Genomic DNA, 24,667 nt, shown 5'->3' on the forward strand with positions numbered 1-24,667 from the left:
TGGAAATAGCGAGGCATTTGCCCAAGACTCCACGCCAAACACTCCCGAGTTACTTCGCCATGGGAATACTAATCTATTTGACAGTTCTTGGTCTCATTCTGTCTCCCGTTTACTTTCAGGGGATTTTGAGGAGGAATTGCATGGCACCCCTTGAACACGTTTTTTTGAATGTGAGAAGAAAGAGAGAAGAAGAAATACATGACCCCTGACCTCCCCGACCATGCCATTCCACTGCCCATCACTCCCCCTCTTCCCGTGTCTGCCATTGGTCACCAGGTAGAGGTCATAGGAGAAGCCCACTATTTTGGCCAATCGCTTGAGGACGTCAATGCAGAAGCCTTTGCAGCAGTGCTTCGATGATTTCTCATCCACCGGCACACTGTGGTTACAGATAGAGCGAGGGAGGGAAGGAGAGAGAGACAGGGAGGGAGAGGAAAGAGAGAAACAGAAGGGAGACACAGAAGAGCAAGGAGTGAACATATGAATTATTAGCGAGAGCTGTAGTTTCTGGATCAATACTGCCTGTAGTTGGACTGCTCAGTTTTAGAGAAGGGAGGCATATCAGGACAGACAGGAGAGGAGGAGGAGGACTGCATAAAAACTGGATTAATTGTCATTTTTCAGGGTGGGTTATCCTCAGCAGGGGACGAGGAGATTTAACAGGACATACGTGGACTCTTTCTAAGCATGTAGCTTTACAATAGGAATGTCGACAGAAAAAGCCTATTGACATATTAAAAGTTCAGTTTAACTGGGCAAATATCAATGTGTGGTCCCTCCCTGTATGCCCACTATGATAACCAACCAGTCAGCGCAGGTGTTGCGATTCCAATGGAATGTTAAAAGCAGGCTGATTAACTGGGGGAATCTCTCTGAGCCAATACAATTGATGGAACTTTCCGCGGGCTTTGTTACCAGACGTCTTATCAGAGACAGGCTGGGAACACATAACCCACTAAACAGACCTCCAGAGACCAGGACAGACTGAAACACCGAGTGAGAGTTTATAAACGAGTACAAGAGAGAACAAACAACAGCATGTCAATGAAAAAAAACTGGCAAAGCATGTGGTTAATGTACGTTTAAAAAAAAATCAATATTTCAAAGTATATTTCTACCTTGTGTGTAGCCCGGAGCTGTTTGTCAAAATCAAGAGTAGAGCAAAGAAGCTGATGATGTCATAGGGTCACTGGGCACCATTGTGGCGCACGGCATAGATTTACTTTGTCAATTATAAAGACATTTTCAAAGTCTAAAGGGTTTATTACTTATTTACTGCAATTCAGTTGCTAAATCTTTACAAGTTCCCAGCTATTCTTTTCCGTGAATGGCTTGAGGGGAGGGAATGTAACCAGGTGACATCATAGGTAGAGTGGAGTAAAACATTGTATTTGAAACACACTCTCAATAAACTATATCAAATAACAAGGAGCAACATAACCAACCACAATTATCATTTTTGTATTACCCTTTAAGCTTGTGATATTTACAACATTTAAACTATGTTGGTTACATGTTGGTCATGGTTAAAACATCTACGTGGTTAGACCATGATCAGTCATGATTAACTATATCCATGGTTAGACCATGGTCAGTTATGGTTAAATATATCCATGGTTAGACCATGGTCAGTCATGGTTAAATATATCCATGGTTAGACCATGGTCAGTTATGGTTAACTATATCCATGGTTAGACCATGGTCAGTCATGGTTAACTATATCCATGGTTAGACCATGGTCAGTCATAGTTAACTATATCCATGGTTAGACCATGGTCAGTTATGGTTAACTATATCCATGGTTAGACCATGGTCAGTCATGGTTAACTATATCCATGGTTAGACCATGGTCAGTTATGGTTAAATATATCCATGGTTAGACCAGGGTAGGTCATGGTAAAACATCCGCCCCAGTAGCAGGCCTTACTTGGTGGTGTTGAGCGGTAGTCTGCAGGGTACCGAGTCCCGGATGCAGGAGTTGGTGCCTGGGTCGGCTGGCTCCACAATGACAAAGGGCCTCTCCTCCAGGGTGACCACCTTGAGGTGCTGGGTGTCGTCCAGCGGCTTGAGAAAGGAGCCGTAGCGTGAAAAGGGCTGGATAATGAGATCCAGAACACCGTTCTGCCACGTGCCAACCTGCAGGAGATCATTTAGAGCCATTTAGGAAGTACACTTGTAGTAGTACAGTTTTTGCACTATTCCTGACATTTAATCTTAGTAAAAAGTCCCTGTCTTAGGTCAGTTAGGATCACCACTTTATTTTAAGAATGTGAAATGTCAGAATAATAGTAGAGAGAATGATTTATTTCAGCTTTAATTACTTTCATCACATTCCCAGTGGCTCAGAAGTTTTCATACACTCAATTAGTATGTGGTAGAATTGCCTTTAAATTGTTTAACTTGGGTCAAATGTTTCGGGTAGCCTTCCACAAGCTTCTCACAATAATTTGGGTGAATTTTGGCCAATTCCTCCAGAGCTGGTGTAACTGAGTCAGGTTTGTAGGCCTCCTTGCTCTCTCACGCTTTTTTTGTTCTGCCCACAAATGTTTTACAGGATTGAGGTCAGGGTTTGTGATGGCCACTCCAATACCTTGACTTTGTTGTCCTTAAACTATTTTGCCACAACTTTGGAAGTATGCTTGGGGTCATTGTCCATTTGGAAGACCCATTTGCGACCAAGCTTTAACTTCCTGACTGATATCTTGAGATGCTGCTTCAATATATCCACATCATTTTCTTTCCTCATGATGCCATCTATTTTGTGAAGTGCACCAGTACCTCCTGCAGCAAAGCACCCTCACAACATGATGCTGCCACCCCCGTGCTTCACGGTTGGGGTGGTGTTCTTCGGCTTGCAGGCCTCCCCTTTTTCCTCCAAACATAACGATGGACATTATGGCCAAACAGTTCTATTACTGTTTCATCCGACCAGAGGACATTTTTCCAAAAATTACAATCTTTGTCCCCATGTGCAGTTGCAAACGGTAGTCTGGCTTTTTTATGGCGGTTTTGGAGCAGTGGCATCTTCCTTGCTGAGCGGCCTTTCAGATTATGTCGATATAGGACTCGTTTAACTGTGGATATAGAACCTTTTGTACCTGTTTCCTCCATTATCTTCACAGGGTCCTTTGCTGCTGTTCTGGGATTGATTTGCACTTTTCCCACCAAAGTACGTTCATCTCTAGGCGACAGAACGAGTCTCCTTCCTGAGCGGTATGACAGCTGCGTGGTCCCATGGTGTTTATACTTGAGTACTATTGTTTGTACAGATGAACCTAGTACCTTCAGGCGTTTGGAAATTGCTCCCAAGGATGAAATAGACTTGTGGAGGTCTACAAAAAAATTCTGAGGTCTTGGCTGATTTATTTTCATTTTCCCATGATGTCAAGCAAAGAGGCACTGAGTTTGAAGGTAGGCCTTGAAATACATCCACAGGTATAACTCCAATTGACTCAAATGATGTCAATTATCCTATCAGATCTTCTAAAGCCATGACATCATTTTCTGGAATTTTCCAAGTTGTTTAAAGGCACAATCAACTTAGTGTATGTAAACTTCTGACCCACTGGAATTGTGAAACAGTGAATTATAAGTGAACTAATCTGCCTGTAAACAATTGTTGGAAAAAAATGACTTGTGTCATGCACAAAGTAGATGTCCTAACTGACTTGCCAAAACTATAGTTTGTTAACAAGAAATTTGAGGAGTGGTTGAAAAACGACTTTTAATGACCTCGACCTAAGTGTATGTAAACTTTCGATTTCAACTGTGGATCGTGAGGAGGAAAAAGGAAACCTTTTGTGCGACGCACATTTCTCTTTTACTCACTGCCTCGGTTTGCGGTACGTGTCGCATGTGCTAAACACTTGAGAGTGTTTCGGTGTCTCGGCGGTCAAGCTTACATTGGAGACTGCATACTGGGGGAAAATAAATACCAGAAGTGAACGCAACCAGTGTTGAAGTGATTCACTAATTCATTCAAGTGAGTGCTTTGAGAGAACCATTTCCCCAGTTCTTCTTCAGGGTTACTGGAACTCGTCAGGTTCTAATATCACTACAATGTATTAGACGTACACCTGTCGACCATGGAATGGCCTACACGTTTATATTATTATCCTAATATTTGGAATCAGGGTTATTTTATACTATAGGGAACAGTAAGTTACAGTATTTACGGATCTATGGAGACTACTGACGGACAGTATATCATTTGTGGTCAAGTGTAAACGTGTATCCGACCAATACCATTTGATTTGATTTGAAGCGGTCAGACTTTTCCCATTACATAATGTGGTCTCGAGTCAAAAACTAGTCCCAGAGCTCAATCGTCCACGGCTTGTTCACTCACCCTTACTGATCAGAGCCCAGAGCACTCAGAGGAGATAGGAAATTAACTGAAGGAGCACTACTACAGAATCCATGTTATCAAACAGCTGCAACTGGGTCAGATTAACCCACCTTGACAGTACGGAGGCATATCACGGTTCATGCTGAACAAATTCCTCCTGTTGTGAATGGATATCATGGAATCACCAGGCCTTGAGGCAACAACGTGGGTGAACGTACAGGGTGCTGAAAGGTTAGTTGAAAACAGCAGGAATGGAGTGAATGGAGAGCTGAGGATAGTGCATGGGCTTTCTCTCTCTCGGGGGAACAAACATTAGACGTCGAGTTAGCCAGTTAACGACAGCTAACAAGGTTGACAACACGTTAAATAAGGGGTAAGTAGACACATCCGATGGACTGTGATAGTGCGGTAAGGGTGGTTAGCAAGTTGAGGGGAGAGACTGTGTGTACGTGTGTATGAGGATAAGTTAGCCAGACTTGATGGGTGTGAAATGGTGGTTAGCGAGCGTGTCAGATAATTAGCGGTTAGCACGCTAACTCACTGACCTCCTCCCAGCCTTTCCCCTCGGAGTAGGAAATCACGTCCAGCACTGGATTAGACAGGTAGCCATCACTGTTGAACGAGTAGTCCCGGCCACTCAGCGTAATGTTACTGAAAAACCTGGAAGACAGGAAATGGAGTGTGGGAATGGCAGACAGAAAGAGAAAGAAATAGAAACAGGGAAACAGAGAAATAGAGAGGCACACTAAACAACTTTCAGCACAAACAGACAGAGAAACTGAGAAACAGGAGGCGGAAAAACAGAGAAACGGAGTGACATGCTAGACTTTCAGCAAGATTCGAGTTTTAGCTGGAAGTGACAGGGAAGGCGATGAGAGTGGCAGCGAGAGTGGCAGAGAGAGAGAGGGAGAGAGAGAGAGGGAGAGAGAGAGAGGGAGAGAGAGAGAGAATGAGAGAGAATGAGAGAAGCAGGGGACACTTAATACTAGATATCTTTCATGTGTCTTCAGCTGCAAGCTTTGTAGTTGAAAGACTAGAGTAGCAGAGTGGCAGGGTGAGAGACAGCAGGCTGTAGCTGGGCAGTTAGGCACTACACTAGAGATCTCTCTATGTCCCAAGCTGCTTGTTATTATGTTCCAGCCATTGTTCAGTTACAGGTAGCTACGTGAGAGGAAAATGTAAATAAATCAATGACTTGATGAACAAAACACGGGAGCTTGCCATTGGAGTAGCCAAAGTTCTGCAAACGGCAAGTAGTTTCTGCTTATCATGTGAATAATGTGCAGAAATTGTGAGTGGTTGAGACTTGCAAAGACTGCAGTATGCAGCAATGTAGGGCAGGCAGGCTATTTTCCATCATCTTCAGCGCATCTATATCTCGTTGATATCGAGAGTGCTAATGGTTTCCTGGCCCTGCCCTGATAATCAGGAGTAAAAGCTATAGAGCAAAACTACACTAGCTGTTGGCTTTCATGTTTTTCATGTTGCTGTTAGGGGCAGTCTGTCGGTTACCGAGTCTGAGATGCTTCCGTGTCGCCATGACAACACTGCACCTAAAAGCACCATTCACAGAGGACGCCAGTCAGATAGAATGTTGAAAAACCAATGCCAGTTCGCTTTTCCTCTCCCTTCCTTCAAAAGGCATTTGGAATTTTTCTCGTCAGCGCTTTCTTGTTTTCATGATGCAGCAATCGCTGATTGAAGATGCCCTCATTTCCTTTCATCCAGCCATTCTTTACACGAGGCTGACACATAGAAAGCCTACCACACAACATGAGATGTTTGTCTGCGTCTCACCCACTGCCCTCTCTCCAACTTCACAAGAGTATTGAGCTGAATTATGACGTATAATTTATGGGTATTTCTAGATCCATATAGCAGGAGAAATGATTCACATTCTGGCACATGATAAGGCAGGCTGGAGCCCTACTTCTAGGGGCTGTGCTGATCTTCCTATCCATCCTGTTGCTACTGTATATAGTATACGAGGGGCAATAATGGAATGCAACGTAATGGAGTGCAATGCAAATGAGCTAGAAGGCTGTATATGTTTATAAAGGCTGTATGAAGGAGTCACAAAGGGCATTAATTACTTTTCACACATGATTTGTCAAACCAAGCCAATAAAGAGAATACTGACGGCAAATAGAAATCCAATAGAAAGCAGAAAAAAATGAAAGCAGAAAACACCCTTGGTCTCTATTCTACGTTCAAATGATTATTTCATGGTTTGAAAAAACAGAGAAGAAATTCTGCTGAAAAATACAAAACTATTCAGTGGTTGCTTTTCTTATAAGATGAAAAAAGACCATGTGTTAATGTTAGCATTCACTTGAACTCTGCAATGCCACTGATCTCTCTTGGTGAGTGCCATGTTGTCATGGCGACCCACAGTCATTGACATTACATGTGTTTCCACAGATGCCGAACATTGTGAGGTGAACAAGCTACGGAATATTTGAATATAGATTTGTCTCTCGTACCGTAACAAAGACAACTCATAATGGCTAATGCAGTCAGACAGATAAATATGGAGGGAGGGATAGAGAGAGAGAGAGAGAGAGAGAGAGAGAGAGAGAGAGAGAGAGAGAGAGAGAGAGAGAGAGAGAGAGAGAGAGAGAGAGAGAGAGAGAGAGAGAGAGAGAGAGAGAGAGAGAGAGAGAGAGAGAGAGAGAGAGAGAGAGAGAGAGAGAGAGAGAGAGAGAGAGAGAGAGAGAGAGAGAGAGAGAGAGAGGGCGAGAGAGAGAGAGATGGATATGGGGAGTAGGGGTGAAGGGTTTGAGGAGGGGGGTTACTAGCTATTTAAACATCATACAACATTCACATTAATGTACTCTCTTTAGAGCTGCATTTGCATGCCCCCCCCCCCCCTTCTATTAGATTCTCCCATGCCTCACTGGTGCCAGCTCCTCCATTAGGAAACGGGACAGTTCATGTGGTGGGAAGGGGGGTATGGGAACTGTTTGGTGTGTCCCCATGCTGTTGACAGTGCTCCTGCCATGATAGTGATGGCTCGGGAGATACAGAGAGAGGCCAGAGGAGCTTTGGTGCCTGGTTGGGTTCGTGGCTGTGTGTGACTGCCTCCAATATTTCTACCCTGCATTTGTATTTGAATTCATTAAGGATCCCCATTAGCTGCTGCCAAGGCAGCAGCTACTCTTCCTGGGTTCCAGCAACATTAAGGCAGTTATGTACAATTTAAAATTGTATATAACACTTTTAATAACACATTAAGTGTGTGTGCCCTCAGGCCACTACTCTACTTCCACATATCTAAGCCAACACAATCAATTATCCTATTTACATGTAAAACGATGAAGCATCAGATAGAGAAGGGAGGAGGGAGGAGAGAGATGGGGGGGGGGGGTAAAGGGAAGAAACTGAGTGATGAGAAAAAGAGTGAACCAGGGAGGAAGAGAAGAGAGGAGAGAGAGAGAGAAAGGGTTGTGAAATTACAATAGATGGGAGAGCGTGGGAGGGAAGGAGGGAAGGAGGGAGAGAGAGAAGGAAATTAGATTGAGGATGAGATTGAATGGTGTTATAAAAACAAAGCATAAAGAGCATAGCAGTGGGAGAGAAACAGGGAGGAGAGAGGGGTGCAGGGATGACAGAGGAGCAGAGAGGTACGGAAGGGGATGCAGATGAAAGATAGAAAGAATTGTGAGAAAAATAAGGGAGAGCGGTGAGAGGTAGATGACTGTAGTTTTACCTTGACTGGACAAATAAATGCATTGAAGAGACCCATTATAGCTGACACATTAACAATGAATGAAGTAGGTGGTAATTAATACATAAATTGGTACCATTTAGGCCTTTGGTAACAAGTTATTGCCTTCAGAAAGTATTGACACCCCTTGAAATTGATTACATTGAGATTTCTTGTAAAAATGTCAAAGTGGAATTATGTTTTTTGAAATTTGTAAAAATGTATAAAAAATGAAAAGCTGAAATGTCGTGTCAATAAATATGTAATGTCAATACGTACTGTTATGGCATGTCAAAATAAGTTCAGGAGTAAAAATATGCTTAACAAGTCACATAATAAGTTGCAGGACTCATTCTGTGTGCAATATTAGTGTTTAACATGATTTAAAGAATGACTACCTCATCTCTGTACCCCACACATATACTATTATCTGTAAGGTCCCTCAGTCGACCAGTGAACTTCAAACAAGATTCAACAACAAAGACCAGGGAGGTTTTCCAATGGCAGTAAAGAAGGGCACCTATTTGTAGGGTAAAAATAAGAAAAGCATACTTTTTAATATTCCTGTAAGCATGGTGAAGTTATTAATTACACTTTGGATGGTGTATCAATAAACTCAGTCACTACAAATACACAGGTGTCCTCCCTAACTCAGTTGCCAGAGAGGAAGGAAACTGCTCAGGGATTTCACCATGAAGCCGAAGGTGACTTTAAAACAGTAACAGAGTTTAGTTACAGAGTTTAATGGTTGTTATAGGAGAAAACTGAGGATGAATCAACAACATTATAGAAACTCAACAAAACTACACTAATTGACTGAGTGAAAAGATGTAAGCCTGTACAGATTTGTTTTCTTTCAAAACATGCCTCCTGTTTGCAACAAGGCAATAGAGTAATACTGCAAAAAATGTGGCAAAGCAATTCACTTTTGTCCTGAATTCAACACATTACTGAGTACAACTCTCCATATTTTCAAGCTTTTAGTGGTGGCTGCTTTATGTTATGTGTAATCTTGTAATCGTTAAGAACTGGGGAGTTTTCAGGATAAAAAAATCAACTGAGGCATCAATTGAGGCAAAGGCAAAATCCGAGAGGAAAACCTGGTTCAGTCTGCTTTCCACCAGACACTGGGAAATTAATTCACCTTTCAGTAGGACTATAACCTAAAACACAAGGCCAAATCTTCACAGTTTGTTATCAAGAAGACAGTGAATATTCTTGAGTGGCTGAGCAACAGTTTTGACTTAAATCTGCTTGAAAATCTATGGCAAGACCTGAAAATGGTTGTCTAGCAACAACCAATTTGACAGAGCTTGAAGAATTCTTAACAGAATAACGGGTAAATGTTGCACAATCCAGGTGTGCAAAGCTCTTAGCGAATTGCTCAGAAAGACATACAGCTGTAATCGCTGTCAAAGGGGACTCGTACATGTATTGACTCAGGCATGTGAATATTTATGTAAATGAGATATTTCTGTATTTCATTTTCAATACATTTCTACACATTTCTAAAAACATCTTTTCAGTTTTTGTGTGTAGATGTGTGAGAATATTTTTTTTAAAATCCATTTTGAATTCAGGCTGTAACACACATAAAATGTGGAATAAGTAAAGGGGTATGAATACTTTCAGAAAGCACTGTATCTACAGCCTACCAGTAACATTTCAACTAACAATCTACTAACCTTTGCCCTAACCCTTACCCTAATCATAAACTTAACCCTAGCCCTAACCCTTACTCTAAACCTAACCATAACCGTAACCTTAGCAAGCAGTTTGCTTACCAACAGAGAGTACGACCATCTGCACAGCATCTACAGATTGAACATCCGGACTATCCAGATAAAGTATGACCATGTCTTTGTGGATATAATGGAATACATCCTCAGCAGTTCATTTAATCCCCCAATGCTAGTCAGTAAACTAGCTTGATTAGCAAAGACAAGTCATGTATTTTAACTTGATTTACATGGACTCAACAAGCTATGTACAGTTGAAGTCGGAAGTTGACATACACTTAGGTTAGGACATCTACTTTGTGCATGACACAAGTAATTTTTCCAACAATTGTTTACAGACAGATTATTTTACTTATAATTCACTGTATTACAATTCCAGTGGGTTAGAAGTTTACATACACTAAATTGACTGTGCATTTAAACAGCTTGGAAAATTCCAGAAAATGATGTCATGGCTTTAGAAGCTAATTGACATCATTTGAGTCAATTGGAGGTGTACCTGTATGTCAGTGCCTACCTTCAAACTCTGTGCCTCTTTGCTTGAGATCATGGGGAAATCAAAATAAATCAGCCAAGACCTCAGAAAAGAATTGTAGACCTCCACAAGTCTGGTTCATCCTTGGGAGCAATTTCCAAACGCCTGAAGGTACCACGTTCATCTGTACAAACAATAGTATGCAAGTATAAACACCATGGGACCACGCAGCCATGGGACCCTGACTCAGTTACACCAGCTCTGTCAGGAGGAATGGGCCAAAATTCACCCAACTAATTGTGGGAAGCTTGTGGAAGGCTATCCAAAATGTTTGACCCAAGTTAAACAATATAAAGGCAATGCTACCAAATACTATCTGACCCACTGGGAAAGTATAAAGTATAAACACCATGGGACCACGCAGCCGTCATACCGCTCAGGAAGGAGACGCCTTCTGTCTCCTAGAAATTAACGTACTTTGGTGGGAAAAGTGCAAATCAATCCCAGAACAACAGCAAAGGACCTTGTGAAGATGCTGGAGGAAACAGGTACAAAGGTATCTATATCCACAGTAAAACGAGTCCTATATTGACATAAGCTGAAAAGCAGGTCAACAATGAAGACGCCACTGCTCCAAAACCGCCATAAAAGAGAAAGACTACGGTTTGAAACTGCACAAGTCCATACTTTTTGGAGAAATGTCCTCTGGTCTGATGAAACAAAAATAGAACTGTTTGGCCATAATGATCATCTTTATGTTTGGAGGAAAAACTGGGAGGCTTGCAAGCCGAAGAACACCATCCCAACCGTGAAGCACGGGGGTGGCAACATCAAGTTGTGGGGGGGCTTTGCTGCAGGAGGGACTGGTGCACTTCACAAAATAGATGGTATCGTGAGGAAAGAAAATGATATGGATATATTGAAGCAACATCTCAAGATATCAGTCAGGAAGTTAAAGCTTGGTCGCAAATGGGTCTTCCAAGTGGACAATGAACCCAAGCATACTTCCAAAGTTGTGGCAAAATGGCTTAAAGACAACAAAGGCAAGGTATTGGAGTGGCCATCACAAAGCCTTGACCTCAATCCCATAGAAAATATGTGGGCAGAACTGAAAAAGCTTGTGCGATCAAGGAGGCCAACAATCCTGACTCTGTTTCACAAGCTCTGTCAGGAGGAATGGGCCAAAATGCATCCAACTTATTGTGGGAAGCTTGTGGGAAGCTTATTATAGAAAGCTTCCGATGGTTCAGTCTACGCTGATTAGTTGAATTTGTCCGCGAGGCGGCTGAGCGGAGCGAATTTGAAGGATTCTTACGGTACGTGCAGTATTGAAGAGCCCTCACTGCTGCTCGATCATCCTATTTTTCCAACCTAACCTAATCCAACCTAAAAATAAGAACAATCCTAAATTTATTTTTGATACTGTCGGAAAGTTAACTAAAAAGCAGCATTACCCAAGAGAGGATGGCTTTCACTTCAGCAGTAATAAATACATGAACTTCTTTGAGGAAAAGATCATGATCATTAGAAAGCAAATTACGGACTCCTCTTCAAATCTGCATATTCCTCCAAAGCTCAGTTGTCCTGAGTCTGCACAACTCTGCCAGGACCTAGGATCAAGGGAGACACTCAAGTGTTTTAGTAGTATATCTCTGGACACAATGATGACAATAATCATGGCCTCTAAACCTTCAAGCTGCATACTGGACCCTATTCCAAATAAACTACTGAAAGAGCTGCTTCCCGTGCTTGGCCCTCCTATGTTGAACATAATAAATGGCTCTCTATTCACCGGATGAGTACCAAACTCACTAAAAGTGGCAGTAATAAAGCCTCTCTTGAAAAAGGCCCAACCTTGACCCAGAAAATATTTTTTTTAACTATCGGCCTATATCGAATCTTCCATTCCTCTCAAAAATGGTCGAAAAAGCTGTTGCGCAGCAACTCACTGTCTTCCTGAAGACAAGCAATGTAAACGAAATGCTTTAGTCTGGTTTTAGACCCCACCATAGCACTGAGACTGCACTTGTGAAGGTGAATGACCTTATAAAGGTGTCGGAAAGGTGTCGGAAAGATATCAGTTTGTCTCTGTGAATGGTTTGTCTTCTGACAAATCAACTGTAAATTTCGGTGTTCCTCAAGGTTCCGTTTTAGGACCACTATTGTTTTCACTATATATTTTACCTCTTGGGGATGTCATTCGAAAACATAATGTTAACTTTCACTGCGATGCGGATGACACACAGCTGTACATTTCAATGAAACATGGTGAAGCCCCAAAATTGCCCTCGCTAGAAGCCTGTGTTTCAGACATAAGGAAGTGGATGGCTGCAAACGTTCTACTTTTAAATTCTGACAAAACAGAGACACTTGTTCTAGGTCCCAAGAAACAAAGAGATCTTCTGTTGAATCTGACAATTAATCTTGATGGTTGTACAGTCGTCTCAAATAAAACTGTGAAGGACCTCGGTGTTACTCTGGACCCTGATCTCTCTTTTGACGAACATATCAAGACTGTTTCAAGGACAGATTGTTTCCATCTACGTAACATTGCAAAAATCTGAAACTTCCTGTCCAAAAATGATGCAGAAAAATTAATCCATGCTTTTGTTACTTCTAGGTTAGACTACTGCAATGCTCAACTTTCCGGCTACTAAATAAACTAAATAAATGTCAGTTAGTGCTAAATATGCCTGCTAGAATCCTGACTATAACCCCCAAAAATTGATCATATTACTCCAGTGCTAGCCTCCCTACACTGGCTTCCTGTTAAGGCAAAGGCTGATTTCAAGGCTTTACTGCTAACCTATAAAGCATTACATGGGCTTGCTCCTACCTATCTTTCCGATTTGGTCCTGCCGTACATACCTGCACGTACGCTACGGTCACAAGATGCAGGCCTCCTAATTGTCCCTAGAATTTTGAAGCAAACAGCTGGAGGAAGGGCTTTCTCCTAAAGAGCTCAATTTTTATGGAATGGTCTGCCTACCCATGTGAGAGACGCAGACTCGGTCTCAAGCTTTAAGTCTTTACTGAAGACTCATCTCTTCAGTAGGTCATATGATTGAGTGTAGTCTGGCCCAGGAGTGTGAAGGTGAACGGAAAGGCTCTGGAGCAACGATCCACCCTTGCTGTCTCTGCCTGGCCGGTTCCCCTCTCTCCACTGGGATTCTCTGCCTCTAACCCTATTACAGGGGCTGAGTCACTGGCTTACTGGTGGTCTTCCATGCCGTCCCTAGGAGGTGTGCATCACTTGAGTGGGTTGAGTCACTGATGTGGTCTTCCTGTCTGGGTTGGCGCCCCCCTTGGGTTGTGCCGGGGCGGAGATCTTCGTGGGCTATACTCGGCCTTGTCTCAGGATGGTAAGTTGGTGGTTGAAGATATCCCTCTAGTGGGGTGGAGGCTGTGCTTCAGCAAAGTGGGTGGGGTTATATCCTGTCTGTTTGGCCCTGTCTGGGGGTATCATCGGATGGGGCCACAGTCTCCTGACCCCTCCTGTCTCAGCCTCCAGTATTTATGCTGCACTAGTTTAAGTGTCGGGGGGCTAGGGTCAGTTATATATCAGTTATATATCTGGAGTATTTCTCCTGTCTTATCCGGTGTCCTGTGTGAATTTAATTATCTCTCTAATTCTCTCTAATTCTGGCATGAGGACTCCTTGCTGTCCCCAGTCTACCTGGCCGTGCTGCTGCTCCAGTTTCAGCTGTTCTGCCTGCGGCTATGGAACCCTGACCTGTTCACCGGACGTGCTACCTGTCCCAGACCTGCTGTTTTGAACTCTCTAGAGACAGCAGGAGCGGTAGAGATACTCTCAATGATCGGCTATGAAAAGCCAACTGACATTTACTCTTGAGGTGCTGACTTGTTGCACCCTCGACAACTACTGTGATTATTATTATTTGACCATGCTGGACATTTATGAACATTTGAACATCTTGGCCATGTTCTGTTATAATCTCCACCCTGCACAGCCAGAAGAGGACTGGCCACCCCTCATAGCCTGGTTCCTCTCTAGGTTTCTTCCTAGGTTTTTGCCTTTCTAGAGAGTTTTTAGAGTTTTCTAGAGTTTTTTCCTTGGGGTTTTAGGCTGGGTTTCTGTACAGGACTTTGATATATCAGCTGATGTAAGAAGGTTTATATAAATACATTTGATTTGAAAGGCTACCCGAAACGTTTGAGCAAAGTTAAACAATTTCAAGGCAATGTTACCAAATACTAATTGAGTGTATGTAAACTTCTGACCCACTGGGAATGTGAGGAAAGAAATAAAAGCCTAAATAAATCATTCTCTCTACTATTATTCTGACATTTCACATTCTTAAAATAAAGTGGGGATCCTAACTGACCTAAGACGGGGAATTTTTACTAGGATTAAATGTCAGGAATTGTGAAAAATGGAGTTGAAATGTATTTGGTTAAGGTGTATGTAAACTTCCGACTTCAACTGTATCTTTAACTTAATTTACATGAACGCAAAAAGTCTTGCACCTTTTAACTTGATTCATATGGACATAAGTCATGTATCTTTAACTTGATTCACAAGTTAGCATGGTTCAACACAGGAACATGACTCATGTTCTGGTTGTGATTCATGGCTCATTACTTTATTCTGACACATATTGCATACGGACGGACACAGACACACAGCATGTACCCATGGCTCATGTATCTTTCAGACAAATGTACTGACTGAGTGACACGAGAGGGACTTGGAGGAGTCACCTATGAGACACGGTTGACAGGCAGCAAAAGACAGACGGAGGGAGATACAGAGACTTCTCATACACAACTGAGAACTAGACAGGGAGAGAGAGGGAACATGAGGGCGAGAGAGAGAGGGAGAGGGGTTGAAGTGTTTCAGCTGCTGATGGGGAGAGAGAGGCAGACAAGGGGGGAGAGAGTGGGGGGGCGAGACAGACACAGAGAGATAATCAGCGATGACAGAGAAAGGCAGAGAGAGAGAGAGAGAGATAAGGAAAGACAAAGGGGCAGATATAGACAGAGACAGAAAGAGAGAGGGGGAGAAAGAGCAGAGAGAGAACGAGAGAGAGTGAGAGAGATTAAGAGAGAGAGAGAGAGAGAGAGAGAGCAGAGGGAGAGAGAGAGAGCCAAGAGCAGAGAGAGAGCAGAGAGAGAGAGAGCAGAGAGAACAGAGAGAACAGAGAGAGAGAGCAGAGAGAGAGAAAGAGAGAGAAAGAGGGAGCAGAGAGAGAAAGAGCAGAGAGAGAGAGCAGAGAGAGAGAGAGAGAGAGCAGAGAGAGAGAGCAGAGAGAGAGAGAGAGAGAGCAGAGAGAGAGAAAGAGATAGAGAGGGAAAAGCAGCCAGCAGCAGTATGTGACACTCCTCTGCCACAGCTGAGCAGTTCTCCCCCCCTGAGAGTTCTGAAGGAGCACCTCCGCTCTCCTCACCTGATCCTGTCTGGCACCCTCTGTGTCTGGTTGCCATCTGTCTGGCAGTTGCCCGCGAAGTAGTGTGGCCCTCGGGCCCAGCCGTACTCCTTCCTCAAAGCCATGGCTCCGTGGGTCAGCACAGACACCCCTTTGGCGATCCTCCTGCGGGGCTCGTCCCTCCAGCCCTGCGGCCGCACTGCGAACAGGGCCTTGGGGAGGCCCTCCAGGCCAAGGCCGGACAGGGCTGGCCCCACGGCGAACCACATGTGGGAGTGTCCGGCCTGACCCGAGGCCCAGGCAGCCTTGAAGATCAGTGCGGCCTCCTCCTGGGAGCAGTAGAGGAGACGCACCTGGAAGGAGGGGGGTTAGGTGGGAGTCTTGTTGGACCAAACTAGGTCAAATGATGTCAGTCACACTGTGGCAGTTTCGGGGGATTGCTGACCCCGTTCACTGCCCTCTTTGAAAACATTTAAATTCAGACCATTTCCCACTCAGACTATAGCAGTGGACAGTTTTTGGGGGTGAAATTTCATATCGTTACATCATTTATTTTTCTCTTTGTCCATTCTCCTATTTCTTATTTACATATATATCAAAAAGACCATCAACAGCAGGGTTTCCATTACATGGAAGAAAAGACTGAATTCAATGTCCCAGGTTGAACTATCTGAAGTATTCCAGTTCATTTATGAACTATTCTGAAAAACTGGCAGAATATCTTAGCTTATTTTCCAAGACAGGTGATTGGAGTGTCTTTTGGGTAATTGGATACCAAGACGATTCTGTACTAATTAGTGTCTAATTAATTCTTAGCAGGAATGAAATCCGGCATAGACTGCACAGCAGGGTCCCCGGGAACAAGGTGGAGAAACACTGTCCCGTAGTTCAGGTACACTGCAATGAAAGGACCGCAAAGACAGGACGACGGCATGAAACACAGGTCCCCCCCACAGTCCTGTGGCTGGCGTCGCGGGTTGAGTTACCATCTGCAGCACATCTATACAGTCTGATGGCCTGTGGACTTTTTAGCGCAGACTGGGATTGCGCAAGGACTGGGGTGGATACACAACTGCATGTTCACCCTTTCAGGTGTGGGATCAACTCCCAGTCCCACAGCTATTCTCTCCCGTCTCCCTTCTACCTTCAACCGTGTGTCGTGGAAATTCTTACACGGGGACCCTCAAAGTCAATCTTAAACGAATCATCCTTTATTTGTCAGAGCGCTGGAGAGGTTCCAACCAACTCAATGCACCATAGTACACACGTCCATCGGGAGCTCTGATTGGGCAGTCCCTGCAGTTGTCTTATATACGGCTATGCAAAGACAAGTTATATTTGCATGATTTAGCATAATTAAATCGTCATTACCGTTTTGTTTCATTCATGTGACAGACCAATACTGGTTCATAACACAACACGTGACAGACCAAAACCTCACGAGGCTTTTCCCCTCTATGCTGAGACCTTGAAACTGAGATATCTTTAGTTCGTTCTCAAAACAAGCTCTGGGCGTACTGCCAAATTGCAGCTACTGCTTGTGAGGACTTGTACAGTCCGCCATTTGCATGAACACAGAAATTGGTTTACAGAACAGCACATGAATAGAACACAGAAATGAGTTCTAAGAGAAGCACAAACATAAACATTCCATTACACCTGTCTAAAGAAATGAACATGAAAATGACTAAATGATTAAGAAGAGGGAATAAAAGGGTCCCCAGTGGAGACCCTGTGGTATAGTGGTAACACGCCCACTGCTAGCACATATACAGTTGAAGTTGGAACTTTACATACACTTAGGTTGGAGTCATTAAAACTTGTTTTTCAACCACTCCACAAAGTTCTTGTTAACAAACTATAGTTTTAGCAAGTTGGTTAGGACATCTACTTTGTGCATAACACAAGTCATTTTTCCCAACAATTGTTTACAGACAGATTAATTCACTGTATTACAATTCCAGTGGGGTCAGAAGTTTACATACACTAAGGTGACTGTGCCTTTAAATAGCTTGGAAAATTCCAGAAAATTATGTAAAGGCAATGCTACCAAATACTAATTGAGTGTATGTCAACTTCTGACCCACTGGAAATGTGATGAAAGAAATAAAAGCTGAAATAAATTATTCTCTCTACTATTATTCTGACATTTCACATCCTTAAAATTAAGTGGTGATCCTAACTGACCTAAGACAGGGAATTTTTACTAAGATTAAATGTCAGGAATTGTGGAAAAACTGAGTTTAAATGTATTTAGCGAAGGTGTAAGTAATTTTCCCGACTTCAACTGTACATGCCTGGGTTCAATCCACAGCATTGGTTCTTCCTGTGTCTCCCCTCTCCATCAGTATCTCCCTCTGCTTCTGTACCATAAAAAAGTACAGCAAAAAATTTTTAACGGCTATAGCCGTCTCACCTGCGCCTCGTTCTCCTTGAGCAGCCTGCGTGTGCGCGTCCCTCCCGGGTCGTCGGTGACGTTGAGCATGACCACGCCCTTCTTCTCCCAGCCTATGAAGGATCCATCAGTCAGGCCCTCCACCATGGCCAGGAAGTCCTCGTAGCCGTGGTGACGCGTGGCCACCACGGAAAAGGAGGTCCAGTCGAACTCCTCCAGCACCTCGAAGATCACGTCCAGCTGCATGGCTGTGGAGCAGGTGAACTGGAGGTAGATGGAGCCGCTCTCCTGGGGAGGACAACAGGGAAACGGTTTGTTAAAGAGTGAAATGGATTTTTCAGGACCAGGGGAGGGACAGAGAAAGAGGTCGCAGTGAACTGTCTACCTGAGGGTTGTGTTCAAGTGGGAAGACGTTTTTTTGAAGCTGAGCGAAATGGGGAGGTGGTATGTGAACAGAGTTATTTTTCTACTATTGCCTCCTGAAATATGTATATATTTTTTTACATAAATAAATATATTCCGGGGGGGGACATGTTACCAAGAAAGAATTGGGAAAAAATATTTATTTGTTATTTATCTTTTAAAGTGCTAAATTGTTATATTATAGTCAATGGGTACAGTAGCAGAAAAGCTTCGGCATCCAGGTGTCCACTGCAGAGGACATTTCTTGATAACCTCTTATTTTAGCTCTTATTTCACGTAAAAAAAAGTATTACACGGTCCCGACAACTCACTTAACTATTCCTGAGATATTCACTTACTAGAAGCAATTTGAATATCAAACTCACAAAAATTATAATTTATAATTACACACACTTCTTACAACATTTCCATAAAATGTGCTAATTTTCACAGCAGCAATTTTTCTAAGAACCAGGAAGATAAAATGGTCAAGGTCACATCCCCATACATGGGATACCATTGAAAAGCCCAGAATGTCCTCTCAAATGGACAACAGGACTTAATACAGTGGCTTGTATGGCCTCTGAGATATGGACCAAGAACGGATGTCCACTAGAGAGGACACAAATGAATTGCTGTGTCTCAGGAGGATAGAGGAGGAATCAAGGCCTCGCATTCACAATGAGTCTCTGAGCAGGAGTGCTGATATACAATCAGTTTAGCCTTTTAGTTCATAATGAGTACGATACATGGACAGGAGAGACCTGATCCTAGATCAGCACTCCTACACTGAGACGCTTTATGAATACAGTGGAGTCCAGTGTTGTGTTCAATAGGGAGAAAACATTCTGAAACGAGGAAGTAGTATCTCAACGCGTCATACAAGAACACAGATTCGTCCTACTGAACGTAGTCCATGTTAAGAGTAATGTCAAATAAGAATGACAATGTGAGCTTAATTCAATCCTACACGCACTGCAGTGGCTTAGTCATGATGGGGGCCTATTTAAACGTTGGTTAGAAAGATCAATTAAAGTTGTGGTGCATCAACTTTCTTACCTATTCAGTGGCTTACAATCATGCCATAGCAATTTTACCCCATGGTTAAATAGGCCTAGAACTACACAATGTCTATGGGTAGTATAAAAACCCTTCTACTGCTGCTACCCCCCAGGTAGACTCCTTTCAAAGCTTCCTGTTTTCAGAGTAACAACTACACGCGCTTATAGTAGTAGTCTTAACCCAAAGACACCGCGCAAACATCGATATGGACATTTGAATTGGGTTCCAGTCTCAATAGCCTTCCTCCCTTTCTTGTTCTTTTCCCTTTGTCTGTCTTGTGTAGACATGTGACAGGGTGAAGTCTTTCCAGTACAGTCCAACAGTATGTCCCAAATGGCAACCTATTCCCTTTACAGTGCACTACTTTGGACCAGAGCCTTATGAGCCCTGCTTAGAGGTAGTGCACTATGTAGGGGATAGCGTGTCATTTGGAACACAGCCAGTATGTCCCTGTGTTTTGATTTGATTTGGGGGGTTTTGAACCAGATGTGGGTTCAATGAAATGATTTGTTATTCACCGTGCCACCATGTCCATGTTTTATAAAAATGGCAATCTTATCTTTACCTCTGCATTGTTAGAAAAGGCCCCATAAGTAAGATTTTCACTGTTCGTCTACATCTAACAGTGAATCCTTTCATTTGATTTGAAATTCTGTATTGTACTGTAGGCCATAATTGTTTATGAAAAAGACCAGCCTTCCTCTCCTTGTCTCCTTTCTTTCATCATCACTGATCTGACCAGATTGGACAGGTAAAAGTGACATGAGGAAAGCCTACAATTGTCCAGTTTTTTTAGATTAGATTTGGATAAGAACAGATGGAGGAATGGAAGACAGTGTACTGAAAGGTTTAAGTAGAGGGTAAGGTTTCTAGACCCTTGTACATAAGACAGATAAAATAACAGAGCCAGAGATGGGCACAAGATACTTACAAATGTAAAATGTAAAATACTTTTGCCAAGTAATGTATTTCAATAAAATATGTGCAAGTAGCCCCATTAACAACAACAACATTCTCAGTAACGATTACGGAAATGTTTTACTTGCTATGACTTTGATGTGCTTGTTTATCTACCTCAGCTGAATGTACTGACTGCTGTGAGACGCTCTGGATAAGAGCGTCTGCTAAACGACCAAAATGTGCATTTGTAAAAATGAACACTCGCAAAGCACATTGGGTATTGTATTCTAATGACCTCTACTCCCAAACAATTAGTATTTTAATTAAATATGGCCTTGTTTGTGGGCAGAGCTCATGAGAATAATACCCAGTGTGTTATGCAAGTGTTAATTCTTTCCATTTTTGGTCATTTATCAGACACTCTTATCACACCCGAGTGCCATCAGACTTCTGATACCGATGCAGCAAATTTGGGGTGATGGGGGGGGGGACAAAATTGTGAACTGCTTTAAAAAATGGTACAAAAAAGTATTTTGGTATTGTCCCAAACTCGATCCCGTGTACCGCAAGTAGTACACATTTTGCCCTAGCACGACACAGTTGATTCAAATAAACAGAATTTGATGGTTAGTTGATTACTGTGCAGTGCTAGGGTAAACAAAATATATTTATATGTGCGCTACTCTAAAGTATCTTGTTACAAAATACATTGGATTGTACATCAGGACAGTTACTCAAAAGTCATTTCAATATGTATTTCAAATACATGTAACGGAAATGAAGCCCATCTCTGAACTGGGAGATACCATTTAGAAGGAACTATGCACTAAGCATATGTAAATGACCCCTGTTGAACTCACTCACTATAATACATTTTTTCAGAGAGCTACAGTGCATTCGGAAAGTATTCAGACCCCTTGACTTTTTCCACATTTTGTTACATTACAGCCTTATTCTGAAATGGATTAAATGGCTTTTTTTCCCCTCATCAATCTACACACAATACCCCATTATGACAAAGCAAAAGCTGTATCTCAGAAATGTTTGCAAATGTATTAAAATGATCAAGTGTAATATCACATTTACATAAGTATTCAGACCCTCTATTCAGTACTTTGTTGAAGCACCTTTGGCACTACAACCTTGGCACACCTGTATTTGGGGAGTTTCTCCCATTCTTCTCTGCAGATCCTCTCAAGCTCTATCAGGTTGAATGGGGAGCATCTCTGCACAGCTATTTTCAGGTCTCTCCGGAGATGTTCGATCGGGTTCAAGTCCGGGCTCTGGCTGGGCCACTCAAGGACATTCAGAGACTTGTCCCGGAGCCACTCCTGCATTGTCCTTCTTGGCTGTGTGCTTAGGGTCGTTGTCCTGTTGGAAGGTGAACCTTCGCCCCAGTCTGAGCGCTCTGGAGCAGGTTTTCATCAAGAATCTCTCTGTACTTTGTTCCGTTCCTCTTTCCCTCGATCCTGACTAGTCTCCCAGTCCCTGCCGCTGAAAAACATAACCACAACATGATGCTGCCACCACCATGCTTCACCGTAGGGATGGTGCATTGTTTCCTACAGACGTAATGCTTGGCATTCAGGCCAAAGAGATCAATCTTGGTTTCATCAGACCAGAGAATCTTGTTTCTCATGGTCTGAGAGTCCTTTAGGTGCCTTTCGGGAAATTCCAAGCAGGCTGTCATGTGCCTTTTACTGAGGAGTGGCTTCCATCTGGCAACTCTATCATAAAGGCCTGATTGGTGGAGTGCTGCAGAGATGGTTGTCCTTCTGGAAGGTTCTCCCATCTCCACAGAGGAACTCTGGAGCTCTGTCAGAGTGACCATCGGGTTCTTGGCCACCTCCCTGACCAAGGCCCTTCTACTCCGATTGCTCAGTATGATCGGGCAGCCAGCTCCAGGAACAATCTGGTGGCTCCACACTTCTTCCATTTAAGAATGCTGGAAGCCACTGTGTTCTTGGGGACCTTAAATGCTGCAGACATTTTTTTTGGTACCCTTCCCCAGATCTGTGCCTCGACACAATCCTGTCTCTGACCTCTACGGACAATTACTTCGACCTTATAGCTTGGTGTTTGCTCTGACATGCACCGTCAACTGTGGGACCTTATACAGACAATCAAGTTGCAGTAAAATTTTACGGATGATATATGGAAACAGGATGCACCTGAGCTCAATTTCGAGTCTCATAGCAAAGGGTCTGAATACTTATGTAAAGAAGCTATTTCTGTTTTAGTTTTTTATATAAACTAGAAAACATTTCTAAAAACGTGTTTTCGCTTTGTAATTATGGGGTATTGTGTAGAGATTGACGAGGAACCTTTTTTTAAAATCCGTTTTAGAACAAGGCTGTAACGTAACAAAATGTGGAAAAAGTCAAGGGGTATGAATGCTTCCTGAATGCACTGTGCACAATTAACAAAGCCAAGTGAGACTTGAACGGAGCCTCTAATTGTCGAAAGGTTCACAGTTGGATATGTGTACAAAAATAGGTTAAGCATGAAATTATACAATTGGGTTTGAGAAGAAAGACTGATTAAAGGTGCTAGGCAAAAAGTCCTAAATGGGACTGCGTGGCCAATAAGCACATAAGTACACTTAGACAGGATGTGCCATTGAGAGTCTCTAAAAGGTAAGGTTGTGCAACCACTCTCTCTGTTGTCTGTTTCATCAGCGGCTGAGTTTGACCTTTGGAGACCAAGTGTTGAACCTTGCCAGCAATCAGTGACATTAATTGTTCAATTATAGTAAGTACTCGGCAGACACAAAAAGCAGCAGGACTGTGGCCCTCGAGAACTGAAGTAGTGTTCTCCTAATCAGACCACACTGTATACAGCGGGCAAACATTGTTGCAAAGATCAAATCAAATCAAATTGTATTTGTTACATGAGCCGAACACAACAGGTGTAGACCGTGAAATGCTTACTTTACAAGAACCTTAACCAACAATGCAGTTCAATACTAGTTGTATAAGGAGGACGTTTTGTGAACATCTTTTGAGCAACCAGATAGCAACCAAAATACAATGTCTTTCCCCATGACGCCTCTTTATCTGGTTGTAACAGAGACCAGATGGTTGCAATCTGGTTTTATGATGTCTTCTCAACCAGAAACCCAGTTTACAAGCAGAAAATGAAGACGTCATGTGCCAAATTAGTAAGGCTTCAAACACACAGTAACTCAGGACTTATTGTGGAAAATTCAATTATTCTGCCACGACAGGATGGTTGATTACTTGAAGTCCATTAACAAGGGAAAGGTCACAGCCAGGTAGTTACCTGTGGCTCCCTGCCCAGGCCGGCCCCTCCTCCCACGGCCACAACGGGCACTCCGGTCTGGGCCGAGACAAACTCCATCATGGGGGCCAGGGGAGCCTGGTTGTGTGGCGGGGGCCTCTCCTCCTCGAACACCAGGCCCTGGAGTGGCGTGGTGGCCAGCAGCTCACACAGCTGCAGAAGAAGGCTCGCCGGGCTGCTCTCATTCACCGTCAGGTAGATCACGTTGGCCGGGCCATACTGCGTCATCACGCTGTCGCCCACCAGAGCCGCCGACGCAGACGCCAGTGTGGCAGATGCCGACACCGTAGCCAACGACGATGAGGCCCCCCTTCCCTGAGGCCCCCCCGGCCCGCCCGCTGCGCCCGTTCCCCCAGCAGCGGCCGTCTCCGGGAGCAGGGAGGAGCCCGAGTGGACCACAGCGATGTTGACTACGCCCAAGTCCCTCTCTCTCTCCCGGGGGCGGAGCAGGAGGGGAGGGGAGGAGCGAGCGGGCCCCGTGCAGGCCAGGACGGCCAACAGCAGGGAGAGGACAGGCTTGGCCGCCATGGGGGAGGGAGGAGGGGGGGCGCAGTTTGGTGGGAGGGGTGGCGGTGGTTCACAGGCAAAGAGGGACCTGAAGTGGAGAGGGGAGAAGAAAGGATAAATTAGTGAGGATAGGAGCAATGATACGCATAGAAGTAAGTAGGAGCTGCAGTGGCGAGGGATACTATTGAAAAACTATCAAGAGGAAGAGAGGGGGAAGTTTAGGCGTAATGGGAAAAGGGGCGCTTTCCACTGTGCCTCATCTACAAAGAGCAGGTTTCAACAGGGAAGGGGGAGAGAGAGAGAGAGAGAAAGAGAAGGAGAGAGCGAAAGAGAGAGAGAGTCGCAGTGGGGCAGAGAGATTGCGCTAGGCAGGGGGGGGGGGGATGAAATGTGAAGGGGAGGCCTGCATCACCTACCATACGATCGATCACCATCAATTAAGGTCA

At 43.6% G+C, this 24,667-nt stretch overlaps 1 protein-coding gene across 1 annotated transcript in view; it reads right to left on the reverse strand.

Moving 5' to 3' along the window:
- The window catches only part of LOC118397686 (glutamate receptor ionotropic, NMDA 2D-like), a 54,895-nt gene that overhangs the window by 16,460 nt on the left and 13,768 nt on the right, over positions 1-24,667 (reverse strand). Inside the window, exons 2-7 of the mRNA XM_052470487.1 lie at positions 23,697-24,309; positions 18,072-18,338; positions 15,677-16,008; positions 4,894-5,008; positions 1,928-2,136; positions 211-379 (exon numbers count right to left, since the gene is read on the reverse strand). Of these exons, the coding sequence (XP_052326447.1) occupies positions 211-379; positions 1,928-2,136; positions 4,894-5,008; positions 15,677-16,008; positions 18,072-18,338; positions 23,697-24,309 (1,705 nt within the window). The remainder of the gene's footprint in view (positions 1-210; positions 380-1,927; positions 2,137-4,893; positions 5,009-15,676; positions 16,009-18,071; positions 18,339-23,696; positions 24,310-24,667) is intronic.

The sequence above is a fragment of the Oncorhynchus keta genome, chromosome 19, assembly GCF_023373465.1.
Source record: "Oncorhynchus keta strain PuntledgeMale-10-30-2019 chromosome 19, Oket_V2, whole genome shotgun sequence".
In the NCBI taxonomy this organism is placed as follows: domain Eukaryota; kingdom Metazoa; phylum Chordata; class Actinopteri; order Salmoniformes; family Salmonidae; genus Oncorhynchus; species Oncorhynchus keta.